We start from the raw sequence: 20,503 nt of genomic DNA on the forward strand, positions 1-20,503 counted from the left end.
ACGTATTATGTGCTTATTATGCCTTGTGCTGTGCTGTGGTATTATAATGCGCTGTTTCTATATGGGCACGGCTTTAAAATATTCAGAATTCGGGTTATACCGCGATAATGCCTTGATTACTTACATAAAAAACAATTATACATTTATTGCAGCTTGCAGAGCTTCTTTCTTGGTGCCTGCTGAGGTATACGCGGGTTTTAAAGATGCCGTATACTTACGCCGGTTATTTCTTTCTGATATATAATTTGAGATCGTGGATACCCCTATAAAAATTAAAACAGAAGCAACTGCTAAGCCCCCAATACAAATTAAAATAATTTGAACAATCCGTTTGCTAAAGAATTCTCCAATTGCTGATGTAAATGAAAAATTGGATTTACCGTCAGGTGCATCCTTCTCGGGCTTTTCACTATCAGAGACTAAGTCAGAAAGAACTTCTTCTTTATCTGAGGAACCTGATTTGGACTTCTTAGACTTATTTTTAGTGCTACTTTTACCTTTTGACTTTACACCCTCAGTGCTTTCCACATCACTCGATGAAGATTCTTGTTTCTTCGTGGATTTAGAAGAACCCTTCTTTGAGGACTTCTTGCTCATCGGGATAACTTCATCTGAGGAGAAATCCCCAATGGGCAGGGATAGGCTACTTGGCTTTTTCGGGTTAGATTCATTTAAGATTGGTAAATTAAGAGCAGATATGTTCTTGGTGCAGTGAATTAGTATACATAGTATAAATACCTGAATCTTTAATAAGTGTTTTATAGACATGTTCGTACAGGGCTGTGTTGAATGTTTGGTTTATATATTCCATATGAACAAATAAACAAATAAACCATCATCAGTATCCAGGGCGTGGTAGACTCCCAGGAACAATATACAAACCATAAATTGAGTCTATACGCCAGTGTTTGTATATTATGAATATCCTGTACACAATAAGTAATAAACCTACTTGTACTTAGAAAATGCATTACCAGCAGAAACACCAAATGGTATTTTTAAGGCACTCAGACTGCGTGCGTATGACTTAGAAGATAAGAAACTTGGTACGCTCATCCTGTACCGCGTATCAAAAATAAACACTAAGACTATCGATATAATAAAAAGACCAACCATCGACCTAAATATTATCTTGTATAAATAATGTGCAGGTGGTTGCCTGTGCCTGTACTTGTTCTTTATAGAGTAGTAGAGTATATCTGCTTCACAGCTTTTAATTAGTAACTGTAAAATAGAAAGTGTTGTTATTGTCATAAGAGTAGGTGAAATAATGGTTCTCTCAATGGCCATATCATTAGCTACCCTGTAATTAAACCCAAGCATGGTAATGTAAAACAGAAAGACCGTAGAAAATAGAATCCTCACCATATCATCAGTAATTATCCTTTCGATTGAACTGAACTTCCCATTGAACTGAACCACTAAAAGACTCATTATATACCCAGATAAGAATAATGTACTGCATAAAAGAGGAGTAATACTTATGCTGTAATAATACGCACTAATATACCCGCATACCATGCATATTATAAGGATAGTTCCCATACAAATAGTGACTGCCTTTCTTATAAAGTACCCTTTTATGGCTGAATCAGTAAATGTGGACTTAAATGCCCATATGCCTGTTATACACCCCATGCACAGAATATCATACGCATAAAATCCTGTGGGTTTACGGGATGCAGTAATATTCGTTATAAACATAAGAATAAGTATAATAATTGCCAAGTACTCCCTTATACTTGTACTTGCTACTTTTACGTACTTAGTATTCTTTAAGAATATGCATATACCCGTGCATACCACAAAAAATGAACTGGATACCCATTGAAGTGGAAACATCCCTAATGAAACAAGTGAATACCCGAACTTCTCCAGAGTGTTCATGCACGTATACACTGTGGCAAGTATCAGTAATAACCATGCAGTGCTAATTGCAAATACCTTTTTAAATTCAATACTTTGAAGATGGGCCCATATATAATTATACATGTGCTCAGGAACACTCTCCTTATGAGAGTATCCGGTAGTAGTATTAGGTATACTCTGTATCATACGCAATTTCCTGGATGTATCAGGAACCTTCTCATTTCTGATAATTTCTGTATTTTGTACGTTCTCTTCTGGTTTATTCATATAGTCCCATTATTACGCATATAAATAACCTGAAATTTCCTAATTCAGGCATTATTATAAAATTAATTTAGCCATCCCAGAAGTATTCGGAAATTTAAATTCCGGTCATCTGCTTTATATAAGATATCCACTATAATTCGGGTTATATCGGGTTGTTAAATATTCTGTTGATTATACGTATACAGAATGACTTGTCCATACTCCTGGTGTATATTACTAATTAAACCGGTATAACCCGATATAACCCGAATTCCGTATAGAATACTTTTCATTAAGCCCCGGGGTAATTCACACTCAGAATTTTTTCATATGAAATATCCAGTATGCACGAGCCTTTTATACCCACCACCACTCATAGAGTCACTGCATGCAGTGGATAAGTCCATAAATAAGACTTATAAGCACGATAAAAGTGTCACTGCATACGATTATATACGTTCTGGTTGTAGAATGGCAAAGTTCCTCCTGGTGGATACAATTGTATCATTAAGTGCCAATTGTATCTCAAAGAGCCTCGGTGCATCGGCCGTGTTCAATGCACTTACAACAAATGGTCCCCTTATAATGAAGCTGGGCCAGTTCCTATCCACGCGCACAGAAGTCTTCTCAGACGAATTAATCATAAAATTACGGAGTATACAAGACTCAGCACCAGAAGTTAAACTACAAAACCATCCATTAGACATTCTCTATAAGGAAGTGGGTGTCCGACTGCCAGATACGGCATTAAAACAAAGAATTGGTGCTGGGTGTATATCACAAGTGTATAAGGTACGCATGGGTAATAAAGACTATGCACTAAAAATAATTGATGAGAGCACGGCAGTGCGTGTGTCCACGGACATCCACGTCCTTGAATTTATCTCATGGGTATGCGGTGCCACCCGGTTTTACAGGGAGTTTAAGCAGAACATGCACGCACAAATGGATTTAAGAAAGGAGAAAATGAACACCGACCAGTTCAGAAGGAACTTCTCATATTATCAGTCCACAGTCGAAAACAGCTCAGTCATAAACCAAGCACTGTCTTACTTCATAAACCGACCCAGCTTTATATTCCCGAAGCCCATCCTGGCGACTAAAAGGATCCTGCTCACGGAGTACTGGCCAGGCACTAAGATACCCCCATGGGACAAGAATACTTCAAAGAGTCTCCTGATTATGTTCATGAAAATGATTTTCAAGGACAGGTTCATTCACTCCGATTTACACCCAGGGAACTTATCCGTATACACAGGTGCACGTACAGCACAGACAAGTAGTTCACGTATGCATACGCCAATTATAGTGTATGACGCAGGACTAACACACAGTCTTACACTAACACAGCGTAATAATCTATCAGATTTAATTAAAGCCATCTGCTTAGGCCATAAAAGGAGTGCACTCTCATTGATCATAGACAGGAACATGCTTAATAAGCATACACCACAGGAGAAGGACACTTTCATAAAAAGTGCCATTTCTTATTGGGGTATGTGTAATAAGAAATGGAGCACTTTTGACAGGGCACTTAAGATCTACTTTCTAGCGAGGCAGCATAAAGTCTTCTTAGACTCATCGTATACGAATATAATTATGTCTTCTATTTATATGCAGAACCACCTTAAGGGGATAAATCAGTTTGACTGGAGAATGGCCGTAATGAGTGGGTGCACAGTTGATTATTTAGATCTGCTCAGACAGTGGAAAAAATTTGCATAAAAAATCAGGAAATAAATAGAAAATCAGGAAGCTTATTATATTAAAAATTACCTAAAATAGAAATAATAACGGAATTATAATTTATACCACAATATAACAAAATATAACAAAATTATTAATAAATTATAAATTAATAAAATAAGAATAAAGAAGGATAAGCAGAAGGATAAGCAGAAGGAGGAGAAGGAGAAGAAGATATGGAGGGGATATGGAATATCAGTGGTATAAGACAGGTGTATATAAGGCATGATATAGGTGTATAAGTGCATATAGGGTATATAACCCGTATAGATGTATATAAGTACATAATAGGACAGGTACATATAGATCATGTATAAGTATGTATAAGTATATATAGGGCATACTATAGTATAAGTATATTATATATATAGGTATATATAGGTGTATATAGTATATAGGGCATGTATTATATAGTATATATAGTGCATGGTATAGTATATATAGGTGTATATGGTACGTATAGGTATATATAATATAAGTATATATACGGCATAGTAATAATTACATGTATATAGGTGTATAATAGGTATATAAGTATATATAGCACATGTATAAGCATGTATATATAGGTACGTATAGGGCATAATAGGTGTATATATAGTGTATATATATAGTGCATGGTATAGTATAATAGGTACGTATAGGGCATTATATAGTATGTATATATGTATATGTGCATGTGTTATGTCGGGTTATATCGGGTTATGCTTAAAATACTAATTTATGCCCATTCTTATGCTTAGTGTACTGATTATTAGTATCTGTTATGACCCTATCCATTTCTTCATATATAATCCTGTTGTACTCGTTCCCTGTACACAGCACATCCCGTGCCATTTTGAAATTATAAGCTGCTTCCTTGATGTACCCAGAACTAATCATCTTATTAACTGCCTCTCTGTGCACTCTTCTTGATAGTATAATACTGTATATATACTTAATATAATCATACTTATATGAATAATGTATACATATATACGTAAACCAGCAACATACAGTATGATTAATGCATAAACTATCTGTATTATACGTAGTAATCGTATTATATATACTGACTAACTGATTTATACAACCAGTCTTAACTACTTTATATATGAATACTTCTGATTGTAAATTACCATACAGTATATTATATACATACGTGCCTGGTCTAGATACTTGTACGGTTCTACATAAACACTCTACCATGGGCACCACACTCAATCCCATTATATAATTATATATATAAGATACTTCATGTACACTAATACTGCATAAATCAGTACTTGTATACTCTACATCTGGGTAGTATACTTTATGGTTATTATTGTATATGAAACCATACAGTATCTTATTACGTATACTTGTATCATCTAATGAAGTACTCCCTATAAGGTTATGCGTGAACCTTAGTACGTTATTATTATACGGTACGTATACGGACAGTGTCTGTGTTAAGAATGCCAGTATGAATAATGACTTATACTCGATATTATTGATACTTTTACACAGGAATGTACGTAATACACTTGAATTATCCTGGTTCCTGATGAGTGCACTGATCTCATTAATGGACTCGTATGGTTCATGTGCGTATCCTGAAGATACTTGTATAATCTCATTATTAATGCACTCTGTGATGAGGTACACTATAAAACAGTTTATACCCGTATACGTATGCATAAGATGGGTTAGTTCATTAATTATCTGTGTGTTATTGTGGTTGTCTGTTATTAAGGTAAGTTTAGTATGCTTATCCTGGATCATTAAGCATACTTCATTATGTAACCCGGCTGTAGATGTGAATATTATGCGTACATTGCCGATTATATCTGATGAACCATTTGCTAGTTTAGTGCACTCCATGGATGTACATATAATACGTATGCTTGTATACGTACATATAGGCAGTAATAAGGACTTAATACTCTCCTGTATATAAATAGTGTCACTCTCAGATAGGACTGATTTAATGCTTAGTTTGTGTAAATCATTCAGTGCCCCGGATAATTCGAGTGTCCTCCCGGTTACGCCTGCTATAACCCTGTAAATATTTATGAGGCCACTCATGATATTATTATTACGTATACGGTACTGTACCTGCATGTCCTCTAAATCAGATACGACTGTACACCATAATCTGTGCTTGTCCATATCTGTACAGTCACTGGGTGCAGTGTACACCTTAAAGAATCTAATTAAGTCTGATGAGGCACTCCTTATGTGTGCTGTTGTATACGTATTAGTATGCTCATCATACACTAAGCAGTAGAATAGGCCTAGAATAGCTGATTCTGCACAATTACTGTACTGCTCGTTATTATCCCTGGAGAATGCCCGATCTTGTCTTATATAAACAGGGACTCTTGTTGGTGTAGGTACTTGTCCATGGGCTTGAAGTGGGAATGTTCTATACAGGGACAGTCTCTTATTAATCGCATAAAACGGCATGACATACGCCATTTCTGAGCTTAAATCATCTTTATATGTGAAGCATGCATTAAATAATCTACGCCATGAAGACTTCTTCTTATGCACGGACTCTCCTGTGAGGTGGTCATCTAATATTTCATACACGGCCCGTATAAATTCGATATACTCCGATCGGCTCTGAATAAATTCGAAAATATACGACTGGATCAGGAACCGGGCACTGTTCATGAACTTACCCGATAAGAAACCTTCCCTTGTAATTGGCTCACTGAACTCGCCCTGTTTCCTTAAGTGCGGATGGGTCCTGCACTGTACAAAGAAATTAACCGTCTCTACAACTTCTGATTGATACTTGTCCTTAATACTCCCTGTGGCTGTATCTGTAACCCTAACGTATAACGGGACATTAATGAACTTCTTAGTGCTGTCTCTGTTATACAGGATAAGTCTATTTATACTCCCACTGTAATCAATGCGTATTCTAATGTCTGCACCCTCCCCTAGAAGTAATAATGATGCAAGTATGTACTTAGTATACGGTACAGTCGACTGGGCCTTTAAGAACGTAAATAATGAGTCAGGTATACTTGACGTAATCGAAATAACCCCATCACATGACGGGAACATTTTAAGTATCCTCGTATGGTACTTCCCTAAATACTTCTCAGTTACACCTCCTGTGCGTAAGTCTGTGTATACTTTATCGTGTACTGGGGTTCTTGTGTATACGTATTCTGGTGTGGTACTGCTCTTATTCTGGGATACTTTCATGGTGTAGCTGGTTTTAATTTCAGGTGAGTAAAACCGTTTATTATGCATATATGACCTATTAATGTAAATGTATCCATGTAATGGGTTGAGTGGTCCTGATGATTTAATTATAAACCTGTTCTGATCATCAATGAGTGTCCCTTGTATATCCTGTATGTCAGATAATTCCATCCTTGTACGCACTAATTGTAGCAGTATATTAATGATCATCCATACTCTCATCATGAAATTTGCAAATTTTTTATAACTGAGTTTCTATATATGGAAATATAATTAAGGTAATTAAGGTAATTAATCCTATTCGTGCTAATTATACATTCTATCTGTACGGTTTATGATTATAAGTTAAATACTTGATCCAATTAAATTTATTTCTATATGGTAAATACAACAGCAGTAAATAAGAATATACTCTTGAGTTATTATGCGCACATGCTGTGTATACGTATATCTTTAATGGATCTCTCATGGTGTAGTGGTTATCATTCTCGCTTGTCACGCGGGGGACCAGGGTTCGATTCCCTGTGAGAGAGTTCCTTTTTATTACTTCCCGAATTTTGCTTGAATGTACCCGTACACACACGCAATGGCCTTCGACGCCTGCGCCTCAGCATAATACTTCGTCACACCCAGGCACGCAGATAAACCAACACATAATAAGCCCACTTTGACCACCCGGCGCATCGCACCGTCTCGAGACGTCTTTGATACCTGCCCATTAATGCACGTGCAGTATAATACGCCCTGGGCACTCGTTATGCATGAAACAGGCGACGGGAATAACTTCTTCCTCCATAACTCAACCCCGCCCGTATACGCAATCACCTCGCCAGTGCCCGTGCCCACATAAAACCGACCGTCTCCCGTGGAGTGTACGGTAATGCACATAGGCTCAATCACAGTCCACGTCCGGCCGTTGTGCGTCATGTTTATAAGGGACTCGTCATCCTTCAGCTGGATAATGTACCCGAATGACTTATTCGCTGTATAATTAGTAATCACTCCATCAAGCATGACCTGCTCCTCGCTCTCCTGTGTAAGGAATAGGGCACCGTTCTTGGCCGTTGTATAAAGAACCGATGCACCGTTTGTGTAAAGTGACCGGACTTTCGATCCTTCTCCCAGCCGTACTTCTGCACTTTCTTCTTCTAAATCACTGCCCCGTTTTTCATTTTCTTCTTTTTCTGCCGTCTCCCTTTTTTCCTTTTCTTTTCTTATTTTTGAGACCTCTGCGCTGTACACCCGGCCCTCCCTTACGTAGTACAGAACGTCCTTCACTATCACGGGTGAGTGCATCCCGAAATAAAGGGGGAAAGGGCCTTCTATCTTCCCGGCCTCTATGAAAAATAGTTCGAATGAGTCGGGGTACTCTACAATCGCATACCGGTTGCTGTACACCTTCGCAGAGACAACTATCTCCTTGACTGTCTGTGACCATACTTCATTAAACTCTGTATCAACTAGTACTAACCTGTTCGGGAATCCGTAAAGAGGGTTTCCTCCACCCCCGCCCATCAGTAAGTGATTGCCAGCCTGGCCTATGCTCGTCAGTGGCATTCCTTCTTTGTATTTCATAGTAAACAAAAATATTATTCTTTTATTAAGGTGGCCGTGGAATGTTTCATATTTGTAGGGCAAGGTGGCCGAGCGGTCCAAGGCGCTAGGTTTAGGTCCTAGTCTTCGTATGAAGGCGGGGGTTCGAATCCCCCCCTTGTCATTTTTGCTATTGGTCTACGCACACGCATCCCATTCGTGCATGCTATAATCCTGTTTCACACTCCGCACATATACAGCCAGCGGTTTTTCTTCAACCATGCTTCTCTCTTCCCCAATGGCGGAATACTCGCTTAAAGAAACGCACACTTTTGAGTTTTTTCTTTTTCTAACAGACGCCTCCGAGCGGCAGTTGATTAAATTCGTTAATGACTTGGAGAAAAAACTGCTGCAAATAGCAAAGCTCTCATACCGCAGGATTAAGGACTCTGGCACTAAAATTTCAATTAGCACTTTCTCTGGGGAGTACTTGGAAATCATCCTTACAGAAATATCAAGTGCGTATAACATATCTATCTGTACGTCACTGCCGCCGTATCTGCTCAGTAACAAGAACAACCTTCTTATGGAGTTTGACCAGATATCCTCCTGGAATAACACAGCCATTCACTACAACTTCTTAAAGTCGCACTTCACAGTGACCATAACAGGAAATGAGAAGAAAGTCTTTAAAACAAGGACTGAGATGTACAAGCTCATTGAAAAGATGCACGGCCGTGCACCTTCCTTAATAAACACACCTGTTCATGCTGCGGATATTCTGGCCAGTGGTGGACACGTCTATTTTGAAAGTAAAATACTTTGCAGTAATGCTCTTCTTGCAGCTGCCTCCTCTGAGTACATAAGTGCTTCAAAGCCAAAGACTCCCGTATTTAAGAAAGATTTAGTAGTTGACAAAGTGTCTCTGCTATACTCGCTAACTTACATGCGGCTCTCTATTGAAGATATTCTTGTGAAGAATGAAACGTACATAACGAACATTTCATATTTAAACTCTACGGCATCTATTGAGATGACTGGATTCTGTAAGAAACTGTTGAAAGATGCGGTCTCTGAGATGGAAATGCTCTTTATATCAATTATAACCTTGAAAATTCAAAGGATTGACCCGTACACCACGGCAAAAGTGTTTTTGTTTAATCTGCCTGGTTATATTCTTGTTGTGGGCGAGGCATGCGAAGTAAAAAAGATTCTTCGTGAGATAGACATGCAGTGCGAAATTTCTGTTTTAATACCTCCAGCAATTGAAGAATTCATCTGTGGAAAGAAAAATGGCAAGTTAAACAAAGTCGCCAGAGAGAGTGACTGTAACCTAACAATACGAAAGGACGCAATGATTTCTGTGTTAATACAGGGCGGGTCGCATAATGCTGAATTCTCCCTAAGCATGATAGAGGATGAACTTCCAACGGAGCACTCCTTCTACCTCCATGAAAAGCACCATAAGAGAATTATTGGGTACGGCGGAAAATCAATTCAGAGGTTAATGAAGAAGAATGGAGTCTACATTAAATTTGACAGTACAACAGAAGCAGGACACAATGTAATCATACGAACACCAACGAAGAACAAAGAGTCTCTATACAAAATGTATAAAGACGTGATGGAACTTGCCGGAGAGACTCCTTATATGATGCATGGGGCCTGGCACCCTCTTTCATTCTCTGATTTCTATGCTTTAGGCGCACAGAGGTTCAGATTTAGAATAAATCTAATTGAGGTTTTTACACAGGAGCCAGTTGATATCCAGTACTACTTAGCAGAACTGCGGGCATCAGAGAAAAAAAGAGCCATTTACACCATAGGAGATAAATCTGTCATTGCATCTGACACGCATATTAGTGAGTCAGAGCTAATTACCACGGAAACATGGGCTAGTGCAAACTCTGCATCTACTTACTTCTCATGGAAGTATGAAGAGCCCCTTTTCTGCGATAAACTCATCTGGGGAAAGCATTGGAGAGAAAAGGGCTTTTCAGACTCTTGGAATAGCACGCCCTGGAAAAGTAGTTTCACAGAATAAGGAAAATAAATCTCTCTTTGTTTATGTTTATATGGATTCTTTGCTTGAAGATATAAGGAATGCCCTAGGAAGAGGGGACGGTATTAAAGCACTACTCCTAGACGAGTATACCCGGGATTCTATCAGCCCCATTATATCCCATGCAGAATTACTTTCATATGACTTCTTTCTTTTTGAAACCATTAGAAGTACCAGGCAGCCAATTGATGTGTCGTGTGTAGCCATTCTAAGCAAAACTAGCTTGCCCCTTCTTGCTGAAGAAGTTCAAAAACAAGTTTATAAAGAGTACTATGTCTTTATAACAGACGAATTATCAGATGCTGAAATTGAAGAAATAGCAAAAAAGGACATAAACGGGATAATTAAAGAATTACAAGAATTATACTTTCCGGGCATTCCAGTGGATGATAATCTAATTATTTTAAACGGCACAAATGATCAGGAAATAGCACAGTCCCTTGCATGTCTGTTAAAGGGGTTGAATGTTAGCCCGCGTATACGGTATTTGTTTGGTTCGGAACTTTCCTATAAAACAGCGATGTACATTGACGCTGGGGCTAAGTGTAAAAGTACTAATTCTGACATATTAATACTTGACAGAGTAGTTGACTTATTCACTCCCATTATGTACCCATGGACGTACCAAAGCATGGCAGCTGAGTATTTAGAGTATAAACCTGGAATGATCACCTGGGGGCATAATAATCTGTGCATTTCAAGGGATGATAAGTTCTTTAAAGAGTGTAAGTTTAAGGATATTGTGTACGCCACAGAAAGACTAAAAGACTCTTTTGAAGATGTAAAAGTGTCAAGAGAATTAGCTGGTGAGTTTATAACAAATGTTAAAAACAAAGCAAAGGAAAGTAACCGACTAACAATGCATCTTAAGGCCATAACAGAAATATCCAATGCCTGTGTAGAAAATGATTCTGTCTCTGAAGCAATGGCTGATCTAATTGAAGATGTGCCGATAAACCTATTAGAATCTATTAAGGATGCAACTGAGCAACAAAAACTAAGACTTGCTCTAATAGAGTATTTATGCGAGGTGACTGCCCGATCACCCAATATTCTAAAAACACTCTGGAAGGATAAACAGCAGAAATGGATACTATTCGATGGATACAAAAAAGAAATAGAATTATTCACAAAGACATACATAAAAAACTACCAAAACCTACGAAGGCCATCATATGAACGTAATCAGTCCAGAAAGTTAGGATATATTCCTGAATTAGTAAGAATAATTACTGATTTAAAAAACAATAGACTAAGCACCACTAAATACCCAATTGTACGTAATATTCCTGGCAATAGAAAGACCATAATTGTATTTATGGGCGGTGGAATAAGTTTCATTGAGTATCGGGCCCTTGTTCTGCTTTTTACTAAAGAATTCCCCAAGAATGATATTTTGCTTATAAGCAATAAGATTATAACTGCAAATGAGATTCTCTCCTCTATTTCCGTCAGACCAAAGTATTAAATATTTTTAAACTTCTGTGCTTCTGTGTATTTATAATTTATAATTCATTTCTTGTCACCCTATAAATAACTGCTTAAATAAGTAGTTATAAGAATGCCCTCTCTTAAACATCACTAAACACCCGGAAATTATATGGAATATTCTATAGCCTGAAAATTGTGCGATACTATTGTATATTTATTCTGTATACATATATTGTAGTAATACATATCATAACAGCGGTATAAAATGGTTTGCCCAGAGAGATGAAGATACATTGAGTGTATGACTTTGCCTGTTCTCTTTTAGAATATTTTCTGTAATTCTTTTAATGTCTGATACAATCACAGCACTTGCAAGTGCATCTGTATACTCTTTCTGGTGATTATTTGATAATGACTCATTTGGAACAACTATAAATGGAACGGAATGTGTAAGCAGAGAAAGAATCGTGCCAGTACCTGCGTGCGTAATTACAAGATCTGCACCCCGTATAAATTCAGTAAATGATGTATAATATGCTGTCTTTGTGAGATGTATTGATGTTTTGTTATGAATATCCAGTGATTTCAATGAGTCTGGTTCACTCTTTCCATATTGAATCACTATTTCATTATACTTCTTACTAATTATATCAAGTGAATATACAATCTCATCAATCAGTGCATTAAATCCAAATGTCCCCGTAGTGATCACTAACTTCATTAAATATTTTTTTATACAAATATAAATGTTCATCCAGTAGAATAATAGAATATTCTTATAATAATATAATGTCTAAATACTGTAATTATCTGATAATTACTGTATTTCTTATTCTAACTGTATAATCTAGAATACGTGAATATTAAGTAAATTTGCTTAATTAAGTAAAACACCTGAATTGTTTACATTTAATTAATTCTTATATTCCTGGATTTGTTTGGTTTATTACTATTTTCTATTTATATTATAAATGTGTACAGATTTAAATTTATTCCATACTATAATAATAAATGACTTGATTTCTTATAAATAATTATTTATATACTACTGTATATTTAGTACTGCACCCGTGTTTATGTACAATCTACGGTTTATATTTTAAAGTATTCATATAAAACTATCTGAGTTCGGGTTATAGTTGAATTTATCATCATAACTATAGATTGTACTGGCTTTGTTCTTTATTAACTGTTTTATATACGATATACTGTGTTTAATATATAATAATTTGTTGGTATAAGATGTGTGGATGCTCAGCCAGATGAATAGTGTGTGAGTACTGCGTGCTCATTTCTTGTACTTCATATGCTGTTAATATACTGGTATTATTAAGAATATTTATAATATGTAAGGCATAAATAGTATTTTATTGTTACTAGAAGAATAAAAATAAATTTACATTATTTATATTTAATACAGAGTAGGTATAATATATCAAATATAAATTATAAATAATATGCGCATGTAAGCTTATGCTGAATTGCTTAATGACTCTAGTGATTGAGGCATTATTACAATAAAGATAGAACAAAGTATAATTGCTGTTATACAGTGTGTTATACTAAATCCTACATGGAAGCGTGATCCAGTAAAGCTAGAAAAAGACAGATCATTGTTCTTATTTGTATTTATGCACTTATATATAACTCCTACTATAAGCTGGAATATATGCATTGCCACAAAAACTAATAAATCTATGACAAAACTATATCCAGAATTAAGAACTGAGCTTGCCAATCCCCAAAGTACAATTAACCCAATAAATAAACTATCCAATAGCAATGCACACGGTTTAGACATAGTGTATGAGTTCACAAATAATTTACTTCTCCAAATTGTCATATACCTAATAGTGCCTACAGCGTAAACTATTATGCCCCACAGCATAAATATAGAAGTTAAAAGAGGAAAGTCATCAAATTGGGATTTTAATGCGATTCTTCTATCTGGAGCAATATCTCTACCTGCTGCTACACCATTAAATATAACAAAAGGTACTTTTGCAATGATCATTATACTATAGTAAAGCATCATGGGTAAAATAAAGTATTTATATACATCACTTGCTATTCCAATACATGTTTTGGCATATACTCCATCTCTAGTAGAAAAATCTTCTGGTTCGTCTAGGCCCAAAGACATTTCTGCTAGGCCTTGAACGGATTCTTTATTTAACCTTTTTTTGATTTTATTGTAGGGCTTTTCTATTTTTTTCATATCTATGTCCATGCTCTCTAATACAGCTGCATTGCAATTTTTCATTCTATAAAATAATATTTTATCTATTTATATGTTTTTATATTTAGATATATCAAATTTTGTCTTTATATTGAATTGTTTCTTAGAAATACTTTTTGGTAAGCTTTAAAATTCATTTAATTCACATTTCTTATTTATACTTTATAATACTAAATTCAAATCTTTCTGGTTTAATCCCCTGCGGTTTGGCCTATTATCTCGGGTTATAGTATAATCTTCATCTTAAATACTTGCTTCAATTTCACATCTTCGCACACCCTCTTATAATAATATATTTTTATACTTATGTTAATATATTGATATTTCTATAAATATACAATGTTCTAATAATTTATATATCATCTGGTTTGTGTCTGTCTTAGTATGTATTTGACGTACTCACGAGGAGTAACGCCATCCCCACCCTGCTACGTAACCAAGATAGAGAAGAGTGTGAAAGGCGAGAGCTCTTTATTGTCTTTAGAAAGCGACCTAAGCCTGTGCGAACTCGAAGTCCTAAAGCACAGCTGTGTTAGATCTGGCGCTGAAGTTAGCTGTCGATGCTTCCCAAAGTCTCCTCCTAAGTTAGAGAAGAGTTTCGATTAAATAGTCGAAAGTTGTTATACTGACTCTTAGATCCTAACATTTTATCATGGCGGCATCATTGTGCAAGATGGTGCGTAGAAGGATCGCTCTCATGTGTAAGCCCATGAGTGGTGGTGCCATCACAATAATTCGGGTTATAATTGTTTCTTCAGTAATAGTCCATATGTATCTTATTACTAATATTTTTTTGTTATAGTTGTAAATTATAAATAAACACGTATATAATTCCATTGTAATATAAAAAGTGAAAGGATTATTTATAAAAGAATGAAAATATTTAAAACCAATAGAATAGCTTATATTTAATAATAAAACATACAATAAATATAACTTAAACATTATAATGACTAGGAATTATATAAGAAATAAACCACACCAATTGAACAATTATATACACCAGAGTATAACACATAAACAAAACAACTAAAAAACACTTGAACCAAAAGTATTTAGTCAACTATAATACATATTTATATTTCTGTATATAATAACCTATTGCGTGGCATATAGGAAGAGAATATTATAGAATATTCTTGTACTAAATAAAATTAAAATAGAGAATCGTTATGATTTTTATTAACTAGTAGTATTTTATGCCTGCTTAAATAGTAGACTCACATTATTAGCATTTGATTGTTTACATAATTTACTATTATTAATAGCTATTAAAGAGTGAATTTAGGATAGTATAGTGCAAACCGAGTTTAGACTTTGTATAATTAACTTCCTTTATGGTTATGTATAGTTTAGAAATATTTAAAACATCTAAAGTATCTATATCTTGGAAATTGTTTAAGTATTGAGTGTTTTCTTTTAATCGTGGGCTAAGCATATGATGCATTTCATGATCCTCACAGAACAAGCCTTCCATGCGGGTTTTCATTTCTGAGCATAGTAAAGAGACTGTAAAGATTTTGCTTGGCATATTTTTTTTTGTATATATGCATACTCCATAACGAAGCATGTCTTGTGACACATGCTTTCTTTGAATTATTTGTAAGAACGAAGATATCAGGGAAGCTCTCACCAGATCTGACATATTAGTATATAATTGCGACTTTGATTTTATATTAATGCTGTAGTTATTGTACTCTCCTATACCAAGTTGTTTTTTCGTGGTCCAAGACATCTCTATTATATCATCTTTTAATTCTTTTTGATTAAATTCCATGCCATAGCAGCCGCAGTCTTCATATGGAGTGTTTAGACCTAGTATGTAGAAATCGCTGTAATAGTATATTTCATGTCTAAACTTTTTAAGTAGTTCTATAGTTGTAAGTTTTAGATCTTTTCTTTTGACTAAAACATCCAGCCAATTGAAAAATTCAACGGCAATTGGGTTTTGGTAGTCTTCGTTGGATATAATTTTATATTTTTCTGGCTTTAGAACATATGGACCAAAATGCACTGCAGAGGTCATTAGTCTAGGTAGAAAGAGTGGGATTCGTGGTGCATCATTATTTGGCACATACCCATCAAATAACTTCTTTGCTTCTGCTTCGTTTTCTCTATATGCAGCATTAATTGTCTCTGCATCAATAGGGTTAAACTGTGCAAACACAAACTCAGTAATTTCTATATTCTTTTTCATGTAGTAGAATACAACATTGAATCCATCATTGTGCATCTCTTCTACGGTCTTGTCCATGTCACATATCTCATCGCTATTCTCAAGTCTTCTTTTTTTAATCTGATCTTTTTTAGGCTCGGGCCTAGTTATCATTGACCACGTCTTATCCTTTCTGCTGTATTTAAATGGATATATAGTATAGCGCGGGTTTTTATTGCTATTTATAATTACAGCATAGAATGTGTCTATTATATACTTTGCAATTTCCTCAATTGTGTGTATATAGTGATACGATATAGTGCCATTCTCTGTAGTTACAAAAAAGGGAAGATGTATAACATGCATGCAATGTGTACTGTTATCTACAAGCTGAACATGATAGTGCTGTGTATAAGACAGCATCGCGTAATTCCTACTATTATATGCATAGATAGTCTCTTTATCTTTTATTTTATCCAATACTCTACTTTTCTTCTCTGTGCGATTGTATTTAAATGACAGAAACAGCATTTTGGTATTAATTGCTAAAATAACATTCTTTCCTTGATATAGGTTTTGGTTAGATAAATGCATCTTTGTATATTTTCTCATATACGGGCAGCTGTTTTTATTCATATCTAAAAAAGAAGGACTAGCTGTGTCGAGTTTTGTATTTTTTGTATATAAATGCAAGGAATACTTATAGAAAAAAGCAAATGTGCTAAATGCAGTTTCATACACACTAATACCATCACAGTTGCGTATAGATTTTTTGATTTTAATATTTAGTATGTTTTTGTACGCGATACGCATAATTATATTGTCATTATGAACTTTTCCATATAAGTATTTTATAATACAAAATCGACGCCATATGTTTTCATATTTTTTATTAAAAGTGCTGACCAAGATTTTTTGTTTTAGCAGACCAATATCTTCATATTTCATATAAAAAAGATCTTCATATATTTCTGGAATGCATAGAATTAATAGCAAATGCTGTTTTAGATTCCAGTCTTCTATATCTTCTTGCAAGATATTATTAGAAAATCTCTGTAAGATCTGATTATTATGAGAGATTAACATACTTTCTGCATGCCACAGAATATTTATATTTCTTTTAGCGTATATATCACTAAGTGTAATCGTGCTTGCATCGCGTTCTACCAATTTGTTTTGTATAGAATATTTTTTAGGAATATTATAAAAAGACGCACACTTGATATTTAAATCTATTAAAATTCCTGGATAGTAGGACAAATTACAATTTTCGAACATTTTGATTTCTTGTTGGGGATTCCTGCATAGACACCATATAAAACTAATTCTTTCTTTTATAGTTTCTTTTTTAGACATACACAGATATGCCCATACATTGTTATATTGATCAGTAATTCGGGTTGTGTTATCAATTTCGGGTGTATATGATTTACTATCTATAATAAAATCAAAATATAATAGAATGGATGGATTCTCTTGTTCTTCATCGGTTTTTACATCTTCTAGATACTTTAGTTTATAATCATGCAGAGCTGTTACAATACTTTTATACTCGTCTGAATTTCGAATAGATGACGTTATAAAGGAGATTTTCTTTAATTCATTAACAGTGTTGTAATTTATATTTATAGAAATGTATGATATAGCACTTTCAGAGTTTTGATTTTTTTGTTTTCCATCTATAGATGTACTTGTTGTTTGAGTGCTTTCTAGACTCTTGGTGATTCTAGACAATTTTTTGTTTTCACTGCAGGCAGGAGGAGAATATGGCATTGGATTTGTAGATATATTTTCGGGTTGTATATTATTACAAGCAAGATTAGTACTATTTAATTCAAGTAGTGTATATTCTTTCTCTGGGTTATATTTTATACTTGTAGAAGGTGAGCCAAATGTATGTGGTGTTTCTGGTTCAACCCAGTTATTTCTGAAGAGTGTATTATTGAAAGAACTATCTTGACCAATATATGAACTGTTTGAATATTCACTATTTAACAAAGAGTAGCTGCTGTTATAGGAATTATTTGTATAATTTGGATCAAATAGATTTGAAACTGGTATGTTATCTAAGTCTTCTGGCAAATCATTACTGGCATTTAAAAAATCATCCAGAATATCATATGAATTATATTCTTGTTCTCCATATATTGGTTGTTCATCATAAGATGGTTCTTTTAAATTATTCACAGACACATTTTCGGGTTGGTTGCTAGAATAACTTTGCTGTAAGAAATAATTATTACTTGTGCTATTATTTAATGTATACTCGCCTTCCCAATTGGAAGCAGAAACAATGGGTTTAAACCCATTTAGTTGTGTTATGTATATTAACATGTACCAAATAAACAGAACTATTGTCTTTCTTTTAATTATTCGGAGCATTTGTGAATTTTTCATATTTTACAAATTAAACCAGTATATATCTTATTTTCAACTAGAATGATTTAATATAAAGTATTTGCATATCATAAGAAATAAATATAAGAAGAATTATTGGACCAATATAATCAACTGTATAACCCGAACATGATAAAATAATGTATATTTAGATAAAATATAAGAGACTTCTCTATTCAGAAGACAAAATATACTTATTCTTATAAGTATTAAAATAAAATAATTAGTATATTCATATACTACTGCTCTATAAACACAGCCGGGTTTCAAATTCGTATAATCAACAGATGGAGTTCTGCTTATATAGTACAGTTAGTAGTGTTCTAATTTTATTTTATTTCTCAAAGGAATAATAGTTTGGGCTATTAGCCATAATTATTGAATTATATGCAAGTATAGAAAAATAAATTATTGGTTTTTATTCTTATATATTCTATTTGTACATTTACTAGAAAATAGATCAAACAAGATAAAAAGCATCAAAGTACAAGAATTATTTATATTTCTGTTAGAAATAACGTATAAATAGACAAATAAGAGATTATTAGCTCTATTTTATACCGATATATTCACTTGTAATATACAACAAATATATTTATTTGTTCTTTCATAATTTATTTTATTGGTTTATAATCGTATAACTACTGTGGTGCTATAATCATAGAAGTTATAAATTGAAGATATCATTTGTTTAATTTAAATAGAAAATAACCAGTTATTTAAATGACAAAAGTATAAATAGTCTGATAAATCACTAATTTATAATGAGAAGCATTAAGATATTATTAATTATATTCCTACTATGCATCTTGATCGCAATTGGAATAGTTGTATATGAAATAAGAGAAGAGATAAGTGAAAGTGAAAGTGAAACTAGCAGCGAGGCATATGATAGCACAGCAAATACTATAATAAAGCCATCTACCAGTGCTCAAAAAAACCTCGATCCATCCACACAACAGAACAAAAAACAAGCTACACCAATAGTGGCGCCTGCTGCTGTTGCTATCAATCCACATCCTTATATGGTTAATAAACCCATTGATGATAAAGTGGTGCCGACAACATTAGCCACTTCTAAAGTAGGAGTATCCAATAGATGCACTTTAAACAGTACATCGTCATTGGGCAATGTTTCTACTAAAGAAAATCATGGTAATATTCACGATTTGAATTATAAAAAACTAGAAGAGCAAACTCAAAGTACCCAGTCCCCAGTAAATGTTGAGAAAGATGATTTGGCTAAAAAGGCAGCTGCACCTACAAAATCCACAGCCAGTGGAAGCAGATTGTATCCACGGTTAGAGGATGATATTAATGACGAAAGAGTTTCTATAGATTCTTCGCCAAAATATACAGAACCCACTACTGTTTATGCACATAAACCAACACAATTAAGTGCAGGGCCTGTTACTTCACATGCTGCATTAGGCTTGGATGGCCAGCAGACTACATCCCTATCTAGAGGAATAGATGCAGTTTCTAGTATAACTAAAGAAAAAGAAAAGGAGGAACAAAAAGACTCTAGCAGTTCACCAAAGTTAAAAAAGAAAATGGCTTACAACAGACTGCTCGTATAAATGAGGAAGAAGAAGAAGAAGAAAAGCATCTAGAGTCTAATACATCATCATTCGATATAATT

The 20,503-nt window shown here is 34.5% G+C and overlaps 12 protein-coding genes and 2 non-coding genes across 14 annotated transcripts; 6 read left to right on the forward strand and 8 right to left on the reverse strand.

Annotated features, from left to right (window-relative positions):
- Nucleotides 1–135: 135 nt before the first annotated feature.
- On the reverse strand, nucleotides 136–768 carry NEPG_02144 (uncharacterized protein; the record flags this gene model as incomplete). The annotated part of the gene is made up of 1 exon (XM_013204517.1): nucleotides 136–768. One exon carries the CDS (start codon nucleotides 766–768, stop codon nucleotides 136–138), a length of 633 nt encoding a protein of 210 aa, XP_013059971.1.
- Nucleotides 769–948: 180 nt separating this feature from the next.
- NEPG_02145 (uncharacterized protein) lies at nucleotides 949–2,136 on the reverse strand (the record flags this gene model as incomplete). Its single annotated transcript, XM_013204518.1, has 1 exon — nucleotides 949–2,136. One exon carries the CDS (start codon nucleotides 2,134–2,136, stop codon nucleotides 949–951), a length of 1,188 nt encoding a protein of 395 aa, XP_013059972.1.
- A 153-nt stretch (nucleotides 2,137–2,289) lies between these two features.
- NEPG_02146 (atypical/ABC1/ABC1-C protein kinase) lies at nucleotides 2,290–3,871 on the forward strand. Its single transcript, XM_013204519.1, has one exon. It carries the CDS (start codon nucleotides 2,446–2,448, stop codon nucleotides 3,838–3,840), a length of 1,395 nt encoding a protein of 464 aa, XP_013059973.1. The 5' UTR covers nucleotides 2,290–2,445; the 3' UTR covers nucleotides 3,841–3,871.
- Nucleotides 3,872–4,569: 698 nt separating this feature from the next.
- On the reverse strand, nucleotides 4,570–7,269 carry NEPG_02147 (uncharacterized protein; the record flags this gene model as incomplete). Its single annotated transcript, XM_013204520.1, has 1 exon — nucleotides 4,570–7,269. One exon carries the CDS (start codon nucleotides 7,267–7,269, stop codon nucleotides 4,570–4,572), a length of 2,700 nt encoding a protein of 899 aa, XP_013059974.1.
- A 215-nt stretch (nucleotides 7,270–7,484) lies between these two features.
- NEPG_02148 (uncharacterized protein) lies at nucleotides 7,485–8,619 on the reverse strand (the record flags this gene model as incomplete). Its single annotated transcript, XM_013204521.1, has 1 exon — nucleotides 7,485–8,619. The coding sequence occupies one exon, from the start codon at nucleotides 8,617–8,619 to the stop codon at nucleotides 7,588–7,590; it is 1,032 nt and encodes a 343-aa protein (XP_013059975.1). The 3' UTR covers nucleotides 7,485–7,587.
- Nucleotides 7,506–7,577, forward strand: NEPG_02722. Its single transcript has one exon. It is a non-coding gene; the product is annotated as a tRNA-Asp (tRNA).
- A 58-nt stretch (nucleotides 8,620–8,677) lies between the features above and the next one.
- On the forward strand, nucleotides 8,678–8,761 carry NEPG_02723. Its single transcript has one exon. It is a non-coding gene; the product is annotated as a tRNA-Leu (tRNA).
- Nucleotides 8,762–8,857: 96 nt separating this feature from the next.
- Nucleotides 8,858–10,622, forward strand: NEPG_02149 (uncharacterized protein; the record flags this gene model as incomplete). Its single annotated transcript, XM_013204522.1, has 1 exon — nucleotides 8,858–10,622. One exon carries the CDS (start codon nucleotides 8,858–8,860, stop codon nucleotides 10,619–10,621), a length of 1,764 nt encoding a protein of 587 aa, XP_013059976.1. The 3' UTR covers nucleotide 10,622.
- Nucleotides 10,623–10,652: 30 nt separating this feature from the next.
- On the forward strand, nucleotides 10,653–12,107 carry NEPG_02150 (uncharacterized protein; the record flags this gene model as incomplete). Its single annotated transcript, XM_013204523.1, has 1 exon — nucleotides 10,653–12,107. The coding sequence occupies one exon, from the start codon at nucleotides 10,653–10,655 to the stop codon at nucleotides 12,105–12,107; it is 1,455 nt and encodes a 484-aa protein (XP_013059977.1).
- Nucleotides 12,108–12,264: 157 nt separating this feature from the next.
- On the reverse strand, nucleotides 12,265–12,791 carry NEPG_02151 (uncharacterized protein; the record flags this gene model as incomplete). The annotated part of the gene is made up of 1 exon (XM_013204524.1): nucleotides 12,265–12,791. The coding sequence occupies one exon, from the start codon at nucleotides 12,789–12,791 to the stop codon at nucleotides 12,318–12,320; it is 474 nt and encodes a 157-aa protein (XP_013059978.1). The 3' UTR covers nucleotides 12,265–12,317.
- Nucleotides 12,792–13,541: 750 nt separating this feature from the next.
- Nucleotides 13,542–14,333, reverse strand: NEPG_02152 (uncharacterized protein; the record flags this gene model as incomplete). Its single annotated transcript, XM_013204525.1, has 1 exon — nucleotides 13,542–14,333. One exon carries the CDS (start codon nucleotides 14,331–14,333, stop codon nucleotides 13,542–13,544), a length of 792 nt encoding a protein of 263 aa, XP_013059979.1.
- A 615-nt stretch (nucleotides 14,334–14,948) lies between these two features.
- On the reverse strand, nucleotides 14,949–15,254 carry NEPG_02153 (uncharacterized protein; the record flags this gene model as incomplete). The annotated part of the gene is made up of 1 exon (XM_013204526.1): nucleotides 14,949–15,254. One exon carries the CDS (start codon nucleotides 15,252–15,254, stop codon nucleotides 14,949–14,951), a length of 306 nt encoding a protein of 101 aa, XP_013059980.1.
- Nucleotides 15,255–15,570: 316 nt separating this feature from the next.
- On the reverse strand, nucleotides 15,571–18,846 carry NEPG_02154 (uncharacterized protein; the record flags this gene model as incomplete). Its single annotated transcript, XM_013204527.1, has 1 exon — nucleotides 15,571–18,846. One exon carries the CDS (start codon nucleotides 18,844–18,846, stop codon nucleotides 15,571–15,573), a length of 3,276 nt encoding a protein of 1,091 aa, XP_013059981.1.
- A 779-nt stretch (nucleotides 18,847–19,625) lies between these two features.
- NEPG_02155 (uncharacterized protein) lies at nucleotides 19,626–20,503 on the forward strand (the record flags this gene model as incomplete). The annotated part of the gene is made up of 1 exon (XM_013204528.1): nucleotides 19,626–20,503. The coding sequence occupies one exon, from the start codon at nucleotides 19,626–19,628 to the stop codon at nucleotides 20,439–20,441; it is 816 nt and encodes a 271-aa protein (XP_013059982.1). The 3' UTR covers nucleotides 20,442–20,503.

The sequence above is a fragment of the Nematocida parisii genome (assembly GCF_000250985.1).
Source record: "Nematocida parisii ERTm1 unplaced genomic scaffold supercont1.5, whole genome shotgun sequence".
NCBI lineage: Eukaryota > Fungi > Microsporidia > Nematocida > Nematocida parisii.